Source organism: Castor canadensis, chromosome 3 (genome assembly GCF_047511655.1).
Source record: "Castor canadensis chromosome 3, mCasCan1.hap1v2, whole genome shotgun sequence".
Lineage (NCBI taxonomy): Eukaryota > Metazoa > Chordata > Mammalia > Rodentia > Castoridae > Castor > Castor canadensis.
Window position 1 is genome coordinate 14,935,983 of NC_133388.1, and position 14,964 is coordinate 14,950,946.

General features: G+C 48.0%; 1 protein-coding gene across 2 annotated transcripts; it reads left to right on the forward strand.

Annotated features, from left to right (window-relative positions):
* Positions 1-732: 732 nt before the first annotated feature.
* Positions 733-14,755, forward strand: Serpina12 (serpin family A member 12). 2 transcript variants are annotated; one of them, XM_074067221.1, is made up of 6 exons: positions 733-923; positions 1,480-1,573; positions 4,806-5,456; positions 7,743-8,013; positions 12,968-13,115; positions 14,546-14,755. In XM_074067221.1, exons 3-6 carry the CDS (start codon positions 4,823-4,825, stop codon positions 14,735-14,737), a joined length of 1,245 nt encoding a protein of 414 aa, XP_073923322.1. In that variant the 5' UTR covers positions 733-923; positions 1,480-1,573; positions 4,806-4,822; the 3' UTR covers positions 14,738-14,755. The 2 variants fall into 2 exon arrangements, with proteins under 2 accessions (XP_073923322.1, XP_020040968.1); XM_020185379.2 differs by lacking the exon at positions 1,480-1,573 and having other exon boundaries at positions 734-923.
* The last annotated feature ends 209 nt before the right edge of the window (positions 14,756-14,964 follow it).

The following is a 14,964-nucleotide window of genomic DNA, read 5'->3' on the forward strand; positions in this document are numbered from 1 at the left end:
CAGTGCTACGTGGGAAAGGAACATGAATGCGTTTTCTCATTCAGTTTTTTCCCATCTGAATTGGAAATCCGCTCACTGGGCTCATTGGTTTTCCATCCCAGGACCACAGGTTGTGGAAGGTGCCCCCATCACCCATGTGTCATTAAGTGATGAAACTGAAAGTAAGAGTTTTGTTTTATTTCAAATATTTAAAATTTAACTCTAAAGTAACGTTTGCTCCTTAAAAACAATTTGGAAAAAAAAAACAATTTGGAATATGCACAAAAGCAAGGGGGAGGGGAACAAGGAAACTTGCTCATTGTGTCTTTGCAATAGTGACATTAAGTCAGTGACCCAAGCTTTGATGTGAATGTCTGATTCCCATTACCTCAACAGAAATTGTACATTCAGTTGTCCATTTGTCTCTCCTCGGTCCTCTTCCCCCACAGGACTCCATGTGAGCCGAGGTACCGGTTATAACAATTTGTAGCATGTGAAAAATAACAGAAGAAAAAAGGAGGGTGGGGAATTAATGGCCCCCTAGACATCCAGTTCTCAACCTTTTCCCCTGATGGCAAAGTGATTTGGCATGGACTCTTCCTCGTCAGGACTGATCCACTTGTAGAGTATTCCATCCTCCAGATCAGATCAGACAGCAATTGGGAAACAGAGCAGTTGCAAAAGATATAGGTGGACTTCATTAGGGTAGTCCCAGCCCAGAGGGCGTGGCCCACACATATCACACCGCCGCTGGCCTCCAGCGTGAGGAGAAACCCCCAGGGAAGTGGTGTGGCCACTGCTCTGGAACCCCCATCCCCTGCTCACTCGGACCAGCTGATTCTATTGGCCGCATTCTGCCTCTTCAATAGGCTATGGAGATATAAATAATAAAGCAGAAAGGGCAGGTCCATTTGGCTGGCCCGTGGATTCTTCCTGGATGCACTGTGAGTATGCAATCTCTCTTCTGAAAGATCCAGGGCTTCTTGTCTGTTCCTCACAGAGCTAGCTTCTGATTGAGGGAGAATATGGTACTGTCCAAGGTGGGTGTATTGGGAGAAAACTCTAGAGCATTTCCGACACGTGGGGACCTCCCCTGGAGGACTCCACTGGAAAGTTTTGGTGGAGGCCTAATTCATCTCCATGGACATCTACTTTCAGGACTTTTCTAGAAAGAAAAGCTTGATGGGGTAGGAATGGGATAGTCTTGGGAGACCTTCCACCTGGAGCCTACCCTGCCCTTGTGTGGGAGCTATGTGTACCTTCAGCTCTCCTGGGACAGAGACCATATCCATCAACCCACAGTTCATAGAGAAAGCGAGGCCACACACCTGTTTAGTGTGCTTTTGCAGAGCTGCCTTCTCCGACCAGACTCCCATTCTGATCTGTCACTAATGCACATGGTGACCCTGGTTCCCTCCGTTGTCTACACTAGTCTTGGTTTCTCCTTTATAGCACAAGTGGTTCCAAAGTTGATGGTCCCTGGGCCTCTCCAACCCCTAGGTTTCCCCGTTGTAGAATGGAGCCACTGAAGGGGCAGAGGAGCAGGCCAGACAAAGAGCTGAAGGTTCTTGACGGTTCGGAGGAAACTGCTGGGGTGAGCATCGCTTCCTAGGAGGGAGAGCTATGTGTTTGCTCAGTCAGCAGCAGCAACATGGACCCTTTCAGGGCCTTGCTCTAGTGCCCCAGTGTCTCACTCATAGTGAAGGTTCAACGATATTTGTTTTTCCTTTCCTTTTCTTTCTTTTCTTTTTCTTTTTTGAGATGATATCTCTCTGTATAGCCCAGGCTGGCCTCCACCTCACAATCCAACTGCCTCCAACTCCTGAGAGCTAGGATTACAGGTGTGTACCACCAGGTTCTGTGCTCAGAATATATTTCTTAAACTGAAGAAAGCAGAAATCTGTAGGGCAAATTAATTAGTAGATGTGTTTCTTCCCTGGTTTTCCGGGAAGGAGAATAAAATACTAGAGTTTTTTATGGAACTTCTCTGGCTTCCAGCAGGGAAAGGAGGATATGTTGTCCACAGTTCAGTTCCAAACTTGCTTTGAAAAGTAACATTTTAACTTCAAATATACCTAGAGCGATTTCCTCTTAAATCAGTAACAATCCCTTAAGACAGGTGCCCTCAGAGCTTGCCTAGGATGTGTCTTCACAATTTGGTCTCATTTTGGGACATCAAAGTGCACTTTGGGACGGATTCTTCACAGCTCAAGGGAGAGCCCTGAGTGTATCCAAGTACTCTGTGAGGAACCCCCAGAAGGATGTGGGGAAAGCTGGGGTCTCGGAGGACTCAGGGTTCCCCAGGTGGGGAAGGATGCCTGTTGTAACCAGCCAGCACAGAGTGGCCATGCAGAAGAGGGAACTCTGTGCCTTCTGCTTACTCTGTGGGTTCAAGACATTGGGGTGGGAGCGTGGCCAAAAGCGTCCCAAACATTTTTGGTCTCGCTGGCTTGAGGAAGGCTAGTGCAGCAACTGTTCCAGGTCAGTCAGTGTCATTGGGAAGGAGGGAGGGGACACAGGAAACATTAGGAGGGGTTGGAGGGGGAGACCCCTCTCTGAAGTGAATGGCTCCAAACCGCTGTGCCCTGGGTAGATCAGCAGCCCGTGTGCTGTGTTTGCTTGTGTCTTGCATCCTCAACCTGCTGTGACTTGTAGGAAAATTTAAAATATTGTTATTCTGTACCCATGGCTCCACATTCACAGATTAAACCAGCCTCAGATGAAAAATATTTGGGGAAAAATTGTATCTGTACTGAAAATGTACAGCTTTTTTTTGTCATCTTCCCTAAACAAAACAACATGACAGCCAGTTCCATGGCATTTACCTTGTACTGGGGGTCACAGGCAATGCAGACCTGATTTAAGTATTCAGGAGGACCTGTGTAGATTGTGTGTAAATGCTATGATATTTTATGTATGAGGATCTGTGAGTTTTAGTGTCTGTGTGGGGGGGGGGTCCTTGAACCTGGGGATAACAAGGGATGATTATTAATATTTTATTATTATTATTTTGCTTTTCAAGACAGGGTCTCACTTATGTAATCCAGGCTAGCCTTGAACTTGCAATCCTCCTGCTTCTGCCTCCTGAAAGCTTGGATTATAGACATGTGACACTACGCCCAGCCCAAGAGACAAATCATGAAAATTTCTATCACAGGTCATTGTTTCTTTAGTCAGTGTGGGAGGGGGAAGCAATGCCCATTGTCTGGCCTGAGAGGCCTCCTGTGGATTTCCCCTCCACGTGTGGACTTGAGGCTACCTTAGGCCTGTCCAGATGGCTTCTCACCTGGTTGGGATCTGTCTTCAGGATGGATGACTCTTGGGTTAATGGGTTGCTATTTTACCTGTTCCCAGGAAAAGAAAATTCTTTTCCCAAATTAGTAAGGAGTGTAGGACAGAAATGGTCAGAGAATTGAAACTTAGCTTTATCTGCCCAATATTCAATTTCTATCTTGTTCTTTTTTATTTCTTGGGGTTTTTTAAATGAAATTTATTAATTTAATTTATCTTGAGAAACAACCAAGCATATACACACACATGCTGCAAACCAAAACCCAACAAAGAGTTGCCTAACTCAGCAGAGCAACCCATCAATTGATTGGGAAACAACCAGTTGCCCAGGCATTTAATTGATGGACTAAAAATGTAGTCTGCTCAGGAATCTCACCCATCTGACAAATTTGGATCAGTTTAGGGCCTGGAAAGGCCCAGATGAGGCTAGTAGGGAGGTTGATCACGCACAGGGCAGGCGGTGGGGGGCAGCGGAAGGGCTGGGCAGGAGGCCTGAAGAGACCACAGTGACACAGACTTGTAGATGTGGAAGGAGGCTGAGACCCGGCCAGTGTGTGGCTGTTCCCAAGGGGTGGGACAGCCGTTGAATGGCAGCACCTAGTGGGGAAGGCACTGGCCTCAGGCCGCCTAACACACGAGTGAAGAACCCACATTCAGACTATGACTCCCTAGTCAGTTGTGACCATTGCCATTGGTGAAGCCTTAGGGTTGGCAGTTGAGTGTCCCTGCAGAGCTGTGTGTGACAGCACTGTGTGGGCCAGGAAGCGTTACTGGAGTGGAGGGTCCAGCAGTCGCCTTGCCCTCTGCCTCAGGGCTCTGCCCTGACTTCCCTGACTCACGCACACAGCTACTGCCAGCTCACTTGCCGATGTGCATCTGGGTTGGCTGGCAATCATCTGCTGAGAAGGTTCTCAGCTGCTTGAGTGACATGTCCTAACTCCTCCACCCCTCAGCATTGGGAAACAATGCCCCCATGTGTGGTGATCACACTGATCCCAGAAGCTTCTATTTAGGCTGCAGTCTTTGTAAACAGTCCAGCCCACAAGCTTTGAGAGCATGTCCTTTCAGTGTCCTACTTTCTTTTGTTTATCCAAAGCATCCTGAAGGAGTCTATATTTTCTCCCCTATAACCTGTTTTCATGCACACTGTAGAGCCCATGTTCACCACTAACTATTTAAGTTTTTCCCAACAAGCAGTCCTGGGAGTGAAAGGTATTTAGAGAAGGCCTGGGTTTTCCAGCAATATTATGCAGCTATGAAGGCATGAGATCAAAGTATGGAGCTCCTGACTGCTTGGTATAGTCCTGCCATTAAAAAGCGTCCTTGTATTCATCATGATGGTCTGGCTTCAAGTACCTGCCCAGGTCTACAGGGAGTAGGCTACCATAGACATCAAAGCACTCAGCAACCACCTCCGTAATACGTGTCACTGGCTGTGTTTTTTCTTTCATCTGATCTTCCTATGGCTAACATAGGGCCAACGGAGTTCTTTTGTTCTTTTTCTTTCTGCTAACTTCAGCTCTACTTCTCAACAGGACGATCTCCAAGGACAATGAACCTCGTGCTGGGCCTGGGTCTGCTTCTAGCTGGCATCCTCACTGCACAAGGTCTTCTGCAGCCTAGCCAATCTCCCAACAGCCATGCAACGACGGGCCAGGATAGAGAGTTAAAGGAGAGGAGGAACGCCCGGAAGCTGGCCCGGCACAACATGCAGTTTGGCTTCAAGCTGCTCAAGAAGCTTTCGGCCAGAAGCCCCAGGCAGAACATCTTCTTCTCCCCGATGAGCATCTCCACAGCCTTCTCCATGCTATCTCTGGGTGCCCAAGACTCCACGCTGGCTGAGATCAAGCAGGGATTCAACTTCAAGGAGATGTCAGACAAGGACCAGCACCAGGGCTTCCATTATCTCCTCCACAGGCTGAAGCAGGAGAGCCAAGACATCAGGCTGGACCTTGGCAACACACTATTCATCGACCAGAGGCTGCAGCTTCAGCAGAAGTTCCTAAGAGCGGCCAAGAGTATGTACGATGCAGAAACAGTGCCCACCAACTTCCAGAACTTGGACGCCAGTCAGAGAGAGATCAATGACTATGTCAGCCAGAAAACCCACGGGAGAATCAGAAACCTGATCAGGAATATAGATCCTGGCACTGTGATGCTTCTTACAAACTACATTTTCTTTCGAGGTAAGGCTTGGGGTGTGTTGCTTGGAGAATATAGGGTGACTAGGAGATGGATTGGAAGCCTGGGATGGCCATTTGCTTACTCTGTGAGCTTGAATTCCTATGTAAGCATTTGCTAAGGACCCCTCTTTCCCTCTATAAAATGAATACCAAGATACGTAATCCATCAAGCAGATTTTGAGATTCATAGTGACAATGCTGGTGAAATGAGCTTTGTGAAGTCTGAGTTGATCTCCATATACGGGCTGCCACTATCACTGACTGTCCTAACACGTTGGTTGTAGAGACTGGAGGGATACTCTATCTCCATTTCGTTCTTTAAATTTTTATTTATTTTTAAATTTATATGTGTGTTTTTATTATTGTCATACTGGGGGTACATTGTGACATTTAGGAAAGTTTTTACAATATGTCATAATTGAAGTCATCCCCTCCGTCATTCTCCTTTATCCCCTCTCTGCCATTCTGGAACAGTTTCAACAGGTCTCACTTTCCCATTTTCATACATGAGTACACATAATTCCACCACATTCACCCTCCCACACCTTTCCTTATATCCTCCCCTACCATGGTGCCAATCCTCAGACAGGACCTGTTTTACTTTCCTGTTCTCCATTTTTGGAAAAAGAGTTTTTTGTTTTTTGGTTTTTTTTTGGTTTAAGATAGATGTAGAGAGAGTTTCATTGTGGCATTTCTGTGTATATATGTATTATAGCCCAAATTGACTCATCCCCTCTATTTTTCTCCTTTCTACCTTAGTCCCCTTCTTATAGTGATTTCAACAGGTTTAAATATCCTATATCATTCTTGTAGAGGAAATACATCAGCCATATTCACCTTCTTAACTTCCTTCTTTTGCCCTCTCTTTCCCACTAGTGACCTCTCCTTCTGCCTCCGTTTCTATCTCCATTTTCTTAGATGAGAAAAGTGAAAATCAGAGAGAGATTAACTACTTATTCCAAGTTTCAAAGCCAGTTGATTAGAGTCAGAACTGGAACCTATTTCTCTTTGGGCCTAGGACTGTGCACTGTCCACCACACCACATAGACCCTCAGAGTGATGATGGTGGTGGTGATCACTTTGGTGCATCTTGATCTCCCTATCAGATTTTGTAGATTTCCCAAGTCTAAGGCAGAGGCTGAAAAGAAGATGGAAGAATTAAGCTTCAACACCCTCCCAGCTCGCCACACCCATCACACACAACCAGTCAGACACACACGCACACAAAGGTGAAAATCAGAAGCCAGGCAAGGTCACTACTGGGCAGTCAGTAAACGAGCCCTGAATATGTAAGTTCAGGTCTCCCAGTTCCCACAGGGAGATGATGGCTGTGAAGGGAAAAAGAAAATGACAGCGTCAGTTTGAACGCACACTCTTCCTAAACCTTAGAAGAATAAGGAAAAATCTGAGATTTCCCAAAGTGCCTATGTCCCCTCCATCACATTAGAGCAGCAGTAACTGCAGTGATGTTGGTGAAGACCAGCATCTTCTGGACGCTAACTAGATGGTCACTGAGTAGATGGCATTTCTCAAGAGCACCTGGGCTCAGGGCAGTCTGCTGTTCCCCTCACAGCTCTGCGACCCTGGTCCTTCTTCCACCTTCTCTCACTAAGTCTCAAAGCAGCCCTAATTGATACCTATCTGTAGCCTCATTCTACAAATTAAGGCCATGGAGGCTCGGGGAGATTGACACACTTGTCCAAAGTCATCCTTTTAGAACAGTGAGACCAGAATTTGAACTTGGAGGGTTGGTTCACAGGGCTCTGAGGGTAACAGGTTTGAAAAGACAGAGATGTGATGTGCAATAAGGTCAAAGAGTCCTCAGGATCAAAAGGACAAGTCCAAACACCTACCTCTGAGTGTTCGCTGCTTTTCCAGCGTGCTTCCAAGGTCTGGCTGTTCCCCTGGTTTCCTCAGCTACTTCCAGGCTGACTCAGAACACAGCCAAGCAGTTCCACTCATGTCAGAAAGCCCCCACTAATTGCAATCAGCCCCCTCTCTTAGGACAGAATCTATGGGCTTTCTCAGCCTTGGGGGTGCCTGGGCTCAGGGCAGTCTGCTGCCCGCCTTGCTGCCCTAGTTCTGGTTTCTCTGCAAACTGAGCATTGGTCCCAAACTCATCTCACCAGAAGTCTTCAGGGCATGGAACGAGGGCAGGAACTTCTGGAGTCCTTCCCTGATATCCCAGAACATGCCAACCCCTTACCCTGAATCTGTGTGATTACTTGGATCTTCTCACCTCCTTTCCCTCTGGACATTCATGTCATTTTATTTGTCTTCATTCCTAAGCCAGGTGGCAATACGAGTTTGATCCAAAAGAAACAAAAGAGGAAGATTTCCTTGTGGACGGAAGCAAGTCCGTGAAGGTACCCATGATGTTCCGTGGGGGCCTGTATGATGTAGCATATGACGACAAGCTCTCCTGCACCATCCTGGAGATGCCCTATCGTGGGAACATCACAGCCACCTTCGTTCTTCCTGATGAGGGCAAACTGAAGCATCTGGAAAATGGCTTGCAGGCGGACATTTTTGGCAAATGGAAAAAACTTCTCTCCAAAAGGTAAAGAGGATGATACCTAGAGCAGGTAGCTTCTTGCTTCTTCCCTTCCCTTTCAATCTTTTATTTCTTTCATCCTGGATTTATTCAGCTCTTGCCCCACAGCCAAGTCCTTTTCTGGGCTCTGTGATGAACTTGATGTAGGAGGTAGACTGGGACCAAGTATAGGAATACACTGAGACACTGAGTCTTTGAGGGAGAGGCATTGAAACTAGGAGTGCAGTGAATGGAGTCTTGGTGGTGGTCGGCGGGGCTTCACACACAAGGTGGCATTTCAGTGACGCACTTCAAGGTTACGTGGAAGGTAGAGTGACGGAATCCCAGACGGAGAAAACTGCAAGGCCACACACTTGAGGTGCTGAAGGGTGCTGTGAATCATTTATTGTGACTATGATGAGAGTTTCAAAGGTGGTGTCACAACAGAACCAGTGAAGTGTATCCTTGTGTATTAATAACTGAAGGACCAAAGTGATCAAATATTTTTCTTTTAAAATATAAAACTAGAGTAGATTTATGGTAAAGCCTACAGAATCTCTCTCAGGCACTTACTTGCTGACAGATTTTCTTGGGAAGACAAAGGCAACTGGTTTCATAGTTAAGTCTTAGGGACTTGGTGTCCACATTAACAGTGGCCTTGCTGGGGAGGGTCCATGGCAGCTTGGAGTGATGGGGGATGAGGAGGGAGGACAGTGGAAATAGTGTCAGAATCCCCTCACTGCTCTGCCCACTCTCCCGTCCATCACTTTCCATCTGTCTCAGGGAAGGTTTTTACTGAGAACTCTGCCATGTGCCACGTGCTGTTGGGTACCCAGAGAGGCAGAGGCAATGCTGGGACGGAGCTGGGTCCACGGGTGGTGGCTGGAATGATGCAGCTTCTTCCACCTGGAACACAGGCCCCCAGGGACCTGCAGACACAGCTCTGATATCTAGAGTTGGCTCAAGCTCATGAAGGGAAATTCTGTGTCTGGATGCTTCAGGTGCGTCAGTGTCAGTCCCTGTAAAGGCAGAGACTAAATAACAGGACATCCCGGGGTGGACTGTGCCACCTGGGCCACTGCACAGTCCCCTTGGTCCTGGCTGCTACAGGAATGGGTGGGTTCAGCCCCAATGAAGGAGAAAGGGGCAGGGCTCCAACCTCAACTGAGGCTGGGCATCTGTCCTACAGCAATGGTGACCTCACAGGTCCCTTAAAGGAACTGAATGTGGATTAGTGCAACATAACGCCACAGAGGACCCGTATAAGTATGGCTTCCTTCCTTCTTCTTCTGGTTGGCTAGAGAGGCAGGGTGCAAAGATCTGCTTTGGAACCAAAGGATATTCACTCGATAACAGGCTTCCTGCAAAGCTGATCTTCTCCGCTTGGGGTGGAACCCCAGATCGACAGATCAGATCGTCCTCTACAGGTAAAGACACAGGCATCCCAAGGGACCAGCAATTTTCAGCTTGTGCTGCTTATTGGGTTGAGAGGTGTGGAAGGTGAAGAGAAGGTGGAAAATGGAGAGAACTCCTGGCCTTTTGTCGTTGCTTCATCCAGAAACCTTAGCTTCTCGAGACTTGGCCTAAGATGGATCATTTAGACTCAAATTACACTGGCTTGAGACCCTACAGTTGGCTTGCTGTGTGCCCCAGTCCCCTCTCCAAGTTCTTTCACAGTTTCCCATAGGAAATTGTTCTGGTGTTGACAACAAGCACATCAAGGTCCTTCTGTACAGCCCTCTGCAGTCCTGTGCTGTGACCACCATCAAAGCCACCACTAACTACACACAGATGCCTCTGGGGCCCTTCCACCCTCTCTCTGGCTTCAGGATGGCCTCAACCTTCTCCCTTTGTACCTCTGCCCAAGTGTGGAATAGATCCTTCGAGTTTCCTACAGGCAGCATCAGCCTCACTGGAGGTTTGGGGATAACAGAACAGAGGCTCCTCACCGGGGCCTTTGCATAATTTAGGTTGCACAGAAGTGGCTTCTCATGAAGTCTAAATGCAAGCTGCTCTCAAAGTCTTTTCCAGACTTCCTTCCCCCAAAGAGCACCAGGTCTGCCCCTGCCCCACTGAGAAGGCTCCTGACCTCTTCTGGAGGCCAGACCTCCCTGTAGGAAGACAATGGATAGGGTGGATCCTCTCAGCACAGACACATGCAGCCTTCCTAGACCCTCCAGGCTCTGGAAGGGCCAATAGTGGTATTGTCCCCCTACTTGACAGGGACTCCACATCTTCCTGCAAGGTAGTGGACTTGTCCATGGTTTCCAAGGGGGAAATTGCATTTTATCAGAACATGTTGGGCCAGTGTTCCCATCTTCTCAATCATTAGGTCTGCCAGACAAGTTGTCCAGTTGCTTTGATCTACCAGCAGGGAGTCCACTCCAAACCTCTACCCCTTTCTTTATGGGATTGAGATAGGGGGTGTGGAATTCTGTTGTGTTCTTTCTGCACACCCCTCCAGCCTGGAAGGCCTAGGAGAGTATGAATACAAAAAACACACCCTTTTCCCCCAAGAGAAGTAACCACCTCAACAGACACACATCTAAAAGGTATTTCCTGATCTATGCATGCATAGGACATACCTGGATTTAGTCTGACCTGGAGAGGAAGGCAGACACTTGCTTCATCTTCAGGTAATTCAGGCCTGCTTCTCTGATTCCCAGAGCAAAAGGTTAGTTTTTCCAGGAGAAAATGAATGTGACACCTTTAGAAGGCAAAAAACTGCTAACCAGGCTTTAAAATAACTATTTTCCTGTTAATCACTTTCAAGGGTGCACTCCAAGCCCATAGGCCCTCCTCACTGTTTCCTGTAGGTTGGAAGTACCACCAGCTTCCAGCAGCACCCTTATGTCCTGCCTTCTAGACTGGAAGGAACTAAAGCTGGTCACCACATTTGCATGCAGGGCTCATGTCCTCTCACGGCTCAGGAACACAGAGGCGCTCTCCTTGCCTTCTACCTTGGCCAGCATTTTTATTCTGTCTGGAGACATTTCCATTAGATATGAAGAACCTAGAATCTCACCCATCACTCAACCTCACCAGGACCCAAGATAACACACAGCACACAGAAGAACCTACTCTGTAGAAAACACAGGCAGATGTCTGCCATCTGTGCATGCACCTGCTGCACTGTGCTGGCCTGCAGGGAACCCCAAATGTCATTGTATTTCTGGGCCTAAAGCCTTCTCTTCACCTCTACATTCTCCCAGCCTTTGCTCCATTTTTTGATCCCCACTTGCAGGTAAATGCACCCATCTCCTATTTCCTCATTCTCAAACCTACTCTGGCCAAGCATTGTGCTCACCTCTTCAAGGACAACTTGATCACCCGGGTTGCCAAGGGTGCCCATGTTGCAGATCCAGGGGCCAGTGTGGGCAATCCCCACCTCCTTCCAGGGCATTTTTCGCTTGGCACCACTTCTTCTGCCTCTCTCACTCTGGGTCTCTTTTGCTGGTCCCCCTCTTCCTGCCTTGTCTCAGAGCTGAGTGCCACAAGGCTCAATCCTCATTGTTTGTTTGTTTTGGGATTTTTTTGATGGTACTGAGATTTAAACTCAGGGTTTCACACTTGCTAGGCAGGCACTCTATCACTTCAGCCACACCCAAAGAGTCTTTGGGCTCTTTGCTATCTGGATTTATCCATATCACCATCATGACACCTGCATTTCTGACCCCATCCCCAGGTGCCTCCCCCTAACTCCAGAGTCCTGTCTCTATATACCCAGGATTTTCCCTGGATGTCTAATGGGATCTTAGTCTCCTGGGGTCTGAATGGATACCCTGATCTCTATGGAGTCTCCTGGATCCTGGCCAGGCCGTCCTTCATCTGCTCAGGCTAACCATCATGGCATCATCCTCCATTGAGCTCTTCTCTCAAACTCCTTCTGTAGTGCGTCAGGAAACCCCGTTAACCCTACTGTATGTCATATTTAGAGTCAGGCCTCTTCCACTATCCCTGTACCTCCACACGAGCATCCAGACAACAATGCCTGCCCCTTCTCCCCCAGCCCCGGGAGTGTATTCTTAAACCCTAAATGAGGTCGTGTCACTGCCCTGGTGTAAGCCCTACCATGGCTCCCCATCTTATTCTGGAAGGAAAGCCCAATTTGTCTCCCCCCCTTACCTCCAGCAAGGTAAACCTCTTTAACCTCGTACAAGACTCCCAGCATTGCTGATTCCCATAAGTTTATCTGTATTTTCTTCTTGTCCATAGTACTACTCCCGCCCACCTGTGTTTGCATATGTGCAAACTGATTTTTGCAGTGTTAATTCCACTGTCTGTCTTTCCTGCTGGAACATAGGTCAATGGCAGGCGGTCTTGCCCCTCCTGTTGATGGATTCATCTCTAGTACCTAAGATAGCACCTGGTATACAGGAAGCTCTTAATAACTGTTTGTTGAATGAATGAATGAATGAATGAATGAGTGAAAAGGTAATTTGGGGAGTTGGTGATCACTTCAATGATGGTTATTTCAAGTCATGAGACAGTTCAAGGTTATGAACATGGAGTAAAGGTAGAGAAGGGGACCCAGGTGTTTGGTCACAATGATTCCCACACATGGTCCAGAAAGCTAAGATCCTTTGCCCAGTCATGGGGGGTCCTGGAGGCAGAATGGCCATGACCCCAGTTCTGCTGGGCTCCAGGTCTCTGGGCCTTGCTGACTATAGTATCAGACCTGCTAGGTAAGGACTGGCTCAGGACCCAGTGCAGCCTGAGGGAGACGGCCCTGAGCATGGCAGAAGGGGACTGGAGAAGTTTTCGTGTGGGTGAGCTCTCTGGGGCAGGTTCGAAAAGGAAGCAGGGACATATTCAGAGAGTACAGGGGGTACTGAATCTGGAGCCCCAGGGTGAAGGGCTCCTCTTCATTCAGTGCCTTTGGTGTTGGGAGGACAAATGTCTCATTCACCGTCTTTCCTGTGGCCTTCCCTGAACAATGGCAGGACCCATCTGCTCACCCTTGTCCCTTTCCGCTCTCCAGGGTGGTAGATGTGTCCGTGCCCAAGCTCCACATCTCTGGTACCTACAACCTGAAGAAGACTCTCACCCAACTGGGCATTGGCAAAATATTTGAGGAGAATGGAGACCTCACCAGGATCTCGCCTCACCGCAGTCTAAGGGTGGGCGAGGTAAGTCTGTCCACCCCTTCCCAGCCAGGGCCACTGTCACAGCAACTGAACCAGCAAGGACTCTACCTGCCAGGCGGGTCAGGCTGGGGCCCAGCTCTGCTCCTGGCCAGCCATGTGATCCTGGGCAAACCATAAATCCTCCCCAAGCTCCTGTTTCCTTTAAACCTGGAATCATCTCTTTTGGAAGTTGATTCAATGCAACAGACATGGACGGAAGTCTGAAACATTTTCAAGCCCAGAACTGGCCTGGCTCTGATTCAGACTTTCTCTCAAAGGCCTCCTAGACTTCTGAGGAGGATGCGGTAAGGGGGTTCTGCACGATGACGAGACGGGCAAACAAAGGCCCTGTGGTCTCTTCAATGGGTTTGGGACAAGAAGAGAGGACCCTATAGCCAGGGTCATCAGGTTTAGCAGATACAAGATACTCAGTTCAAGTTGAATTTCAGATAAATAATGAATAATGATTTTAGACTAAGTATGTCCCAAATAGTGTTGGGACATATTCATATTCAAACATATTCATTGCATATCTTGAATTAAAATTTAGCGGAATGTACATTATCTAGCAAACCTACTTTTGGGTTAAAATGGCACCGGAAGGGGAGAGGATTTCAGGAGCAGGCTTCATAAGGCAGAAGGTGGGACAGTGGGAATGGATGAGGATGGGCTGGTGGAGTGAAGGGGAAAGTTCCGTTCAGTCTGAGAGGGGGATGGGCTGCTGAGCTGAGCCACTTCTTGTCAATCAGAAGATACAGTTCCAGCTTTCCCAATTTGCTTGAGGAAGAAACCGTTAATAGAACTTTCCAGTTTGGTTTTGTCCTCCCTCTGTTTCAAGATTTCCCTCAAAAGTTCAACACCAGCTCACCCTTTCTCCCAGGTCTTTCCTGAGTTCAGTGGCTTGTTTCTTTTCTCTGTTTAAGTGTCCTAGCTATTGTGATTGCCAGGATACTGTTCTGGTTTCTGCAGGTGAAAAGACTAGAATGAAATGGGCCTGTGTCTCACAGACCCCATGCATTTTCCAGCACTGGTCACATAGATATTGACATCACCTGGGTGGATCTGGGTCTGACCATTTCTAATAGCTACTCTGGAGTCTGGCTCCCTTTTCACCACCCACCAGGTTGAGCTAAGATTCAACAAGCCCATTCTGTCCCATTATGGTTGCAAAGTCCCTGAAATTCCTGGGAAGGAGAGCAAACCCTGGTCTCTCTCCTTTTGTCACTGATTATCCCTGGCACCATCTTCTTCACACTGTGTCTGCTTCTTGAACATTGTCCAGCAATGACAGCACAAGAGCTGAGAGCCCTGAGATGGCTGGCACCAGCCAGGTTATAGCTGTGCTGGACAACTTTGACCAAGTTGTCTCTCTCTCTGGGCCTCTTGATTCTGAGTGGTTTGGCAGGCATTGACCTTGGCCTTGGTTCCCACAGGCGGTGCACAAGGCTGAGCTGAAAATGGATGAGAAGGGTACAGAAGGGGTGGCAGGCTCCGGAGCACAGACGCTGCCCATGGAGACACCTGAAGACCTCAAGATAAACAGATCTTTTGTGATGATGTTGTACGAGAAAGTTACGCCCTCCATAATCTTCCTGGCAAAGATTATTGACCCTAGTGGAAAATAAAGGAGAATTCTTGCTCAATCATGACTAGGGACTGATAATGTTTTATCTTGCTTGGGATGAGGCCGAGCACATTCTGAACGAATCCCACCTCATCACTATCTCCTAAGGCTGCAGAATGAGCCGTGCCACAGACTCTTGGGGTTTCTGTGATCCATGGCCTCGTGTAGCCTCCTCCCTGTCCTTTGGCATTTCTGGATTGGATGCTATCCTCCACCACTTGGCTGTGT

Coding starts and splice junctions, on each gene's coding strand:
- Serpina12 (XM_074067221.1), top strand. CDS start 4,823: ATGAACCTCGTGCTGGGCCTGGGTCTGCTTCTAGCTGGCATCCTCACT. Junction 5,457..7,742: donor AAACTACATTTTCTTTCGAG/GTAAGGCTTGGG, acceptor TTCATTCCTAAG/CCAGGTGGCAATACGAGTTT. Junction 8,014..12,967: donor AAAAAACTTCTCTCCAAAAG/GTAAAGAGGATG, acceptor TCCGCTCTCCAG/GGTGGTAGATGTGTCCGTGC.